We start from the raw sequence: 7277 nt of genomic DNA, 5'->3' as shown, positions 1-7277 counted from the left end.
ACAAGAATCAAATCAATCAAATGCTATAGTTGACCTGTGTACAAGTAGTTAATGATTGAAAGTGTTTTCTTAAATTAAATTGATTCCATTGCACACAACTGCCACTTAAAAACGTCTCAATATTCGCATTGAATGGTCATATCAGAAACTTACAATGCCAGTTTTTCTCGCCAGAACACAGAAACAAAAAGACGAGCCGGCCTGACTCTACGTGCTCCTTCAAACGTGACTACAGGAAGCAGCTGTTTGTTTCTCAGGAATGTGAGCACTTGAACAATAGGCTGGTCCCAGTAGTATTTCAGGACAATGTTTTTATACTCCATAGTAGCTCAGCGACCTAAAAATCATGTGAAACAATCGAGATGTGTGGTGGCTAAAAAACAAAATGAATGTGTTATAGATGTGGTGAAATGAAATGAATCAGTACTATGCTGTTTTTTTTTATTATTATTATTATTTATTCCTTCTTGATTGTATTGAGTGATTTCTTTTTTTCCCCCTTCATGTGATGATATATCTGATCTGCACTGGATATGGGCATTCTTCACCTCCCTCGTGGTCAGTGCCGTTAGGAAGAGAAAGGCGCATTCCCTGCGTTGGAAGTTAATTTGACAGATTAGTGTGTGAAAAAACGTTTGTCTGCATCGCTCAGGATGTAAAAGGGAGAGTTCTTGAGTTCCTGAGTTTTTGAAGTGGGGTTGTATGAGGTACTTATGCATAATAAGTGTATTACCTGTAGCGGCTGGTGTAGGAAGCTAAGCAATGTACTGCTGTGAACAGAGTCAACATCAACATATTTTAGCCACCTAAAAACAAATTCGGTCAGCCTTTTTCCGACGGGAAACCAAATATAACAATCCGGAGCTCCCACACTCTTTTGGCAAAAACAGTAATTTTAGTGTCTGGTTTACTGCTACCCCTGATTGGTTAGGTTTTTTTTGTATTCTTTTGTGACTTTAGCATTTAAAAGGGTTATTTTAGATCCACTGAAGTCACTGAATAACATAAACAAACTAAACAATTGATGCAGCGGTAGACTGACAACTCCTCTGTTCTGCAGGATAAAATTACAGGAGTCTGGTGGGTTTGGGAAAAGCTATATCTGGCTTGCTTGACACCATTTTCCTGTCAAACAAAGGCTGGCAGATGACAAGGTAAAGTGGTGAAAATGTTCATTTCATTTGGGTTGGTGTGCGCGCCGGACTTTAGCACTGGTGCAGACCAACAGCTGCTCTCTGGACTGCCTTGAAGAGTTGGTCCTGGACTCACAGGGGACAAACCTGGACTCCCTGTGAAGTGAGAAATGCCTGCATTATTAAATTATTTAATACCCGCGAGACGTTCATATATGTGACCCCCTAGAGCACGTGTCAGACTTAACACCTGCAGGCCGAATCAGGCCTGGCACCTCTTTCAGTGTTGCCCATGAGAGCCATGTAATTTGTGCAGTATAGTCGTAGTTATGTAATATGATTACAAGCAGCTACATTTATGTAGTCTTACATTTACAGCTGGTCCTTTGAGGCGGCCATAATGCTGATGTGGCCTGGAATCTGCTGATATGCACTCCAGTTGTACACCGACATGAACAGAACCTGTCTGTGCTCATTGATTAACAATATTCAGGTAGAAATTGGGCAGATCGTTGTCTTTTTACCTGCTGGCTGTATGATTGACCCATAGTCAAATGACACCGCGTGACTTGTGTTTACAATTTCTGAACTGTTTAAGTTTTACATTTGTGAATGCAAACTTGGCCAGCTGGAAGATTGAAATCCTTCTCTTTAGTACGACTCGATAACCGGACCTTTAGGTGTGAAACTACCCTTAAACTAATGATTGTTTTAAAAAATATGTTTCGCTGCTGACCCTGTCCACAGCAGTACGTTACTCAGCTTCCTACACCGATACTAGGAGTGTGCTGTCTGCTATCTACTGTAGGTAATAAACTGACTATGGTTCAATACCTTAAACAACCCCATCCCAAAAAATCCGAATTGCCCCTTTAATTCCTTTTCTGTGAAGGTGTGAGAGCAGTTAACTGTGTCTGTTGCACTCTAATTTTAATCCTTTACAGTCTGTAGTAGCAGGTGCTGGATTCCACCAGAACAAACTGGTCTAAAAAAAAAAAAAAAAAGGAGACAAATAGGGTGAAGACCACATTTATCAAGTCTTTTAATAGAAGCAATGTTCCAACAAGTTTTTTTTTTTTTTTTTCGAACCATACCCAGCGTGAGTGCAGAATAATTGCTCAGTGCTGTGATAAGACACGCAGTTTAATATTAGAACAGCTGCTAGACAGTGAGAAAATTAAATTATGTGCACCCTCGCTGGCAATGGTTTAATAACTTTCTTTTCCTCTCTGTCTGTTTCATTTGTTACCGAGTACATAACCCCAGCATATAGATAGATATTTAAAAAGTGATGGACTTCTGTTTTTGAGACCTCCTCTGTTTTCATGCTCAGTACCTCTCACAAGCTGTGTAATCTGTCCACAAGGAGGCAGTATTGAATGGATTTGGAGGGTGATGAGATAGGACTGCATTTCACTTTCACCTCAAGATTATGCATGGGACTGTTTTTTTTGTTTACTTTTTGTTTATTTTTTTTTTTACATACAATCACCAAAATCTTTACGGGATGAGATGGTTTTGATAGTTTATCGATGCTCACTGATTATGTTTAACTATGAATCTGGTTGTGATTGTTCTGTACTGTTCACTGATTTGACTGTTCACAAGAAAAACTGACATCGACTCCACCAACAGCACCACCACTAAGGAATATAATGTAAGTGATGTACTGGTGTTCACTCGACTTATTCTGCATCCCCTCCTATGTTCAGACACTCAAGTATATGAATGGATAGATGATGATGATGATGATGATGATGATGATGATTTTACACCTGCCACATATTTTTCTCGTGACAATTGAAATTAGAGCCAACCACAATTTTATTTTGTTAATGGTTTATAGTGCTGTGGAATAAAATGTTCATTACAGTAAATCATATATGTTGTGTTTGTCCTCATGTTATTGTCACATAATGTGACACAATACAAAATATGGAGCCCAACACTTAGAAAAGATAATAAAAAATGTGTACTAGATGAGTCAAAAATATAACTGATCATGAATGATAGATACATATCCTGGTATTACATGAAATGTTTTATAACAAGTTAAATATTTGTTTTGTTGTAATGACACAAATATATCTTGTTATAACTTCCTATAAGTGTGATATATTTTCTTTGAAACTCCAATCAGCTGCACATTTTTTGGCCCTTTTCAAGTCCTTAAGTGTTCCCATTTGTTTGGTCTTGGTGCCCATTTAATCATTTGCAAACTCCCCATTTACCAACACACCATGTTTCATTTTCCTAATAATATATGATACTAGGATCACACATCTGCAGCTTAAAGCCCAGCTAGCTGTGTTTTCAGTTAAACTAGCTGGCCACACAGTTTGTTTGAATGTTAAAATAACTGGCAGGAGGTAACAGGAAATAAATAAATTAATTAGTTAAGCTTCATATTTCCTCTTGTTTTCCTTTTTATACTAATGATATAAGGTCTTTGACTTGTTTATTAACCTTTTACTGCATTTTGTAGACAGTCTGCTTATATCTTATGGCGCTGGTATGATATTTTCAGAACCATGACATAGTGTTGCAGATAATTTCATGAGGCGGCACTGAAATTTTCTACTCCACATTTATTTAACTGCTGCACCAGTTTCCAAAGGTCTAAATCAATGAGTATTACAATTCAAAACTTATCTAACATCCAAACACTCTTTGCATGTCATTTTATTGTTCTGAAGAACACAATTTAAAAGAATATTGTGCAATTTTTCATTTGTGATTCACAAATGTAATCAACTGGCATCAGTTAATCAATGCAACATCGTACTGGAGTTCATTAAATTAGTGTTAATGGTGGTGAGAGGAAGGCAACTGTAGGTTAATTTCCCATGGCGTCTGGTGAGAGCAGTCTCTACTGGCAGCCACAGCGATTTTCTTCACTCTGAGATCTTTATAATCTGCTTGCCAACGTTTCCCCCTTTCATCATAGAGCAAAATGCATCTGCAAGAAAATGAAAGAATGATTAAACTCCTGCCAAATTAATAAAAAGTCACACAATAGAAGAAAGAAAAATGCCACATACCACCCATATTTTCAATGCCATTCACCACAGTTTCCAGCACCTGAGGAGTGGAAGCAAAATTACAACTAAATGATGCGAGGAGACAGATGGGGAAGAGGATGCACTTTGCAAACAAACAAGGACACCCACACAGTCAACCACACATCGTCACTATTTCCTCCTCACCTTGATTTGGCCTGATTTAACCCACTGGCTGAGCTCACAGAGGCCAGCTTCTGCTTTGCTCATGTAGTTTAGCACCATGAATCGCTCCCGGGTGATGATCTTAGTACGCAGGTTTTCCTGTGTCTCTTCACTCAGGGGCGGAGGATACGGCACATCCTTGTTGTACTGAGAGATCTGCCCACACAGGATCACGTGGCCACCGTTGTTCATCTGGTGGTAAGACGAGGGTTGGAGGTCAATGTGTGTGAGAAAAAAAAACACGAATACTCCATGTTCTAATTTTGAAAATCTTGGCAGGACAATTTGGGAAAGAAAAGCCAACAAACACCTCAGAATTCACACATTTTCCAGCCAAATAAACAACTAAATTGTGTTCTGCACACACAGACACAACTCAACCAGTACCTGAGCGATTACAGTATCGCTGATGGCACCTCCCACATTGTCAAAGTAGACATCTATGCCATCAGGGCAGCACTCCTTCAGCCTCGTAGGGACGTCCTCTCGACGGTAGTTGATGGCCGCAGAGAAGCCCAGGTCTTCTACTACAACTCTGCACTTCTCATCAGAACCACAAATCCCAACCACTCTCACACAACCATCCAGCCTGCCGATCTGGAAAAATGCAATGAAAAGTGACCTGATATGATCAGGATGTCACTTCCTTTTCTTTGCAGACTGTGAGTGTTTATGTTAGCATCTGTGGTTTGCTAGATTAGATCTGCTGAGTGTGGTTTCTCAAATATGTCAGTCACAGTTTCCACCAACCATTTTGCCTTTATCTGTCTTATATCTAAACCTTGAAAGAAACATTTAACTCATGCCAAGTATCTACTTGCATTTTTATAAATTACAAGATAAATTAAAACTCGGCATATGAGAGTAAACGTGTAGAAAATTCAATATTTCTAAAAGCTTAAGCTATATAATAAGGCGCAGGGTTAAGGGACAGAATTAAGACGACTGATCTGGGCAATGAGAGGCCTGCAATATTCATTTGACCAAGGTGGTAACTAATACATCTAAGCTAGCAACCCACTGGTTCTTCTACTGGCTTGGCTGGTCATTGGCCTCATGGCTGGCAACTTGCACACCAAGGCTAGCAACCCACTGGATCTGGACTAGCATGTCCAGAGCCAGCAGGTTGCTATCCAGGATGTTTAGATTAGCTTCTGAGCTGCAAATAAAATACAAAAGAAAGTGGCCAGCCAAATCCCTAGCTAATCTAGCTAGTCTCAGCATGCTAGTAACCAGTCATGAAAGTTAATGACCAACTGCCAGTAGCTGAAGAAGCAGGTTGCTAGCCCTGGTGAGCTAGTTACCAGCCTCTGAAGCTAATGACCAACCAAGCCAGTAGCTGATCCAGCCAGTTTCTAGTCTCTATGTGCTAGTTACCAGCCGTGGAAGCTAATGACCAGCTAAGCCAGCAGCTGAACCAGTGGGTTGCTAGTCTGTGTGTGCCAGTTACTAGCTTCAGAGGCTAATAACCAGCCAAGCCAGTAGCCGATCTTGTTGGCTTCTCATTTCCCACCACCAGTCTCTCTCTTGCCAGTGCTGACTTAACATTGGCCACATCAATAGCTGGCTTCTGTATGGATAAAGCCTCTGCCATCTTCTCAATAGTCTTAATTTTGGACCTTACTCTGCACCATAGTGTATATGGGGATGTTAAAGTCTTAATAGACCCAAATGTGAAATTTACTGTATTTACCTGTCCAGCTATGGAGCCACAGGCCCCAGCCGCACCACTCACCACCATGGTCTGATTGCCCCCCTTGGTGACATTACCCTTCTCCCTTATGCCAAACAGTGAAGTGAGACCTGTTAAGCCAATTGCACCCAAAGCGTAGGACAAGTGCCCCTCAACCAACTGTGGATCAACCTGCAAAAGAAGAGAGGAAATATCACAACTGCTGATATTGTCATGATGGACTATATCCCAATGTTGACACACACAGCAATACGCCACACCTTCTGTAAGACACCTCCTTTCATAACAGCATGGGTTTGCCAAGGCCAGCTGAATGAGGTGACCAAATCTCCTTTAGTGTAAGTACTGCAGTGGCTGGACTCCACCATGCCAACACCTCCACCATCAGCACACTCAGACAGCTGCCATGGAGTTATGTAATCAGCACCAGTGTCTTCATTCATTCTGCATCGCTGTGAAGAAAAGGCAGAAAATTATGTAAGAGTGATGGAGATGGGGAGGCTTTGACTTTGTTTTTATGCTTGAGACTGTGACACTGTCTGCCTTAACTCTTGCATGAATAATAACATGAATGGACTAGACTGTATGATTTGATTTTGGCTGAGACAAGAATAAGTTTGAGTCCTTGTTTCTTCACCGAACAAACACTGTGATGCAAATATGCTTATACAGATGCAATCAGTTGACAGAGTGTATTAGTACCATGTAAGGGTCGACTGAGAGGTAAAGCGTCCGAACAAGGACCTCCCCATCTTTCAGATCAGGTGCTAAAGTCGTCTCCTCCAGACGGAAATTTTCAGGAACTGGCGCCCCGTCTTTCCCTTAAAGTAAGAAAGTTGAGTAAACGTTAGCCTCACCGGTGCAGCACTGTTGCAGAACGTGAAACAAGAAAACAGATCAACTTCAGTTATGAAAAAAAAAATGAGCACCAAGTTTCCTACCTGGTCGTGAGCTGAGAACAACTCTCTGCACCTGCATCGTTGAAAAGTAACGTTAGCCTGGATATCTAAGCTAAGTGGTGAAAACCAAACCTGGCAACAAACGTCAAACTTTTACGTGCACAAAGGTCACAGTGTTAAAACGGTTTGAGTCTTTTACATTAAACAGCAATTAACACCTATTTAATCATACAGCTATTCTGACACTGTGTTTACATTGCCGAGGAGGTTCCTTCTATGATGTATGTAGGCTAGCAGAACTTCAACCAGACAAATGTCTAGAAGGGAA

At 40.7% G+C, this 7277-nt stretch overlaps 1 protein-coding gene across 1 annotated transcript; it reads right to left on the bottom strand.

Annotated features, from left to right (window-relative positions):
* Positions 1–3701: 3701 nt before the first annotated feature.
* Positions 3702–7265, bottom strand: ptgr2 (prostaglandin reductase 2). Its single transcript, XM_084742810.1, has 8 exons — positions 6992–7265; positions 6753–6871; positions 6311–6502; positions 6051–6221; positions 4745–4954; positions 4340–4549; positions 4175–4214; positions 3702–4092 (listed from the first exon to the last, which is right to left on the bottom strand). The coding sequence occupies exons 1-8, from the start codon at positions 7026–7028 to the stop codon at positions 4028–4030; spliced, it is 1044 nt and encodes a 347-aa protein (XP_084598936.1). The 5' UTR covers positions 7029–7265; the 3' UTR covers positions 3702–4027.
* Positions 7266–7277: the final 12 nt, after the last annotated feature.

The sequence above is a fragment of the Lutjanus erythropterus genome, chromosome 18 (assembly GCF_056507025.1).
Source record: "Lutjanus erythropterus isolate fLutEry1 chromosome 18, fLutEry1.hap2, whole genome shotgun sequence".
Classification (NCBI taxonomy): Eukaryota; Metazoa; Chordata; class Actinopteri; order Lutjaniformes; family Lutjanidae; genus Lutjanus; species Lutjanus erythropterus.
This window is presented reverse-complemented; position numbering and strand designations above follow the sequence as displayed.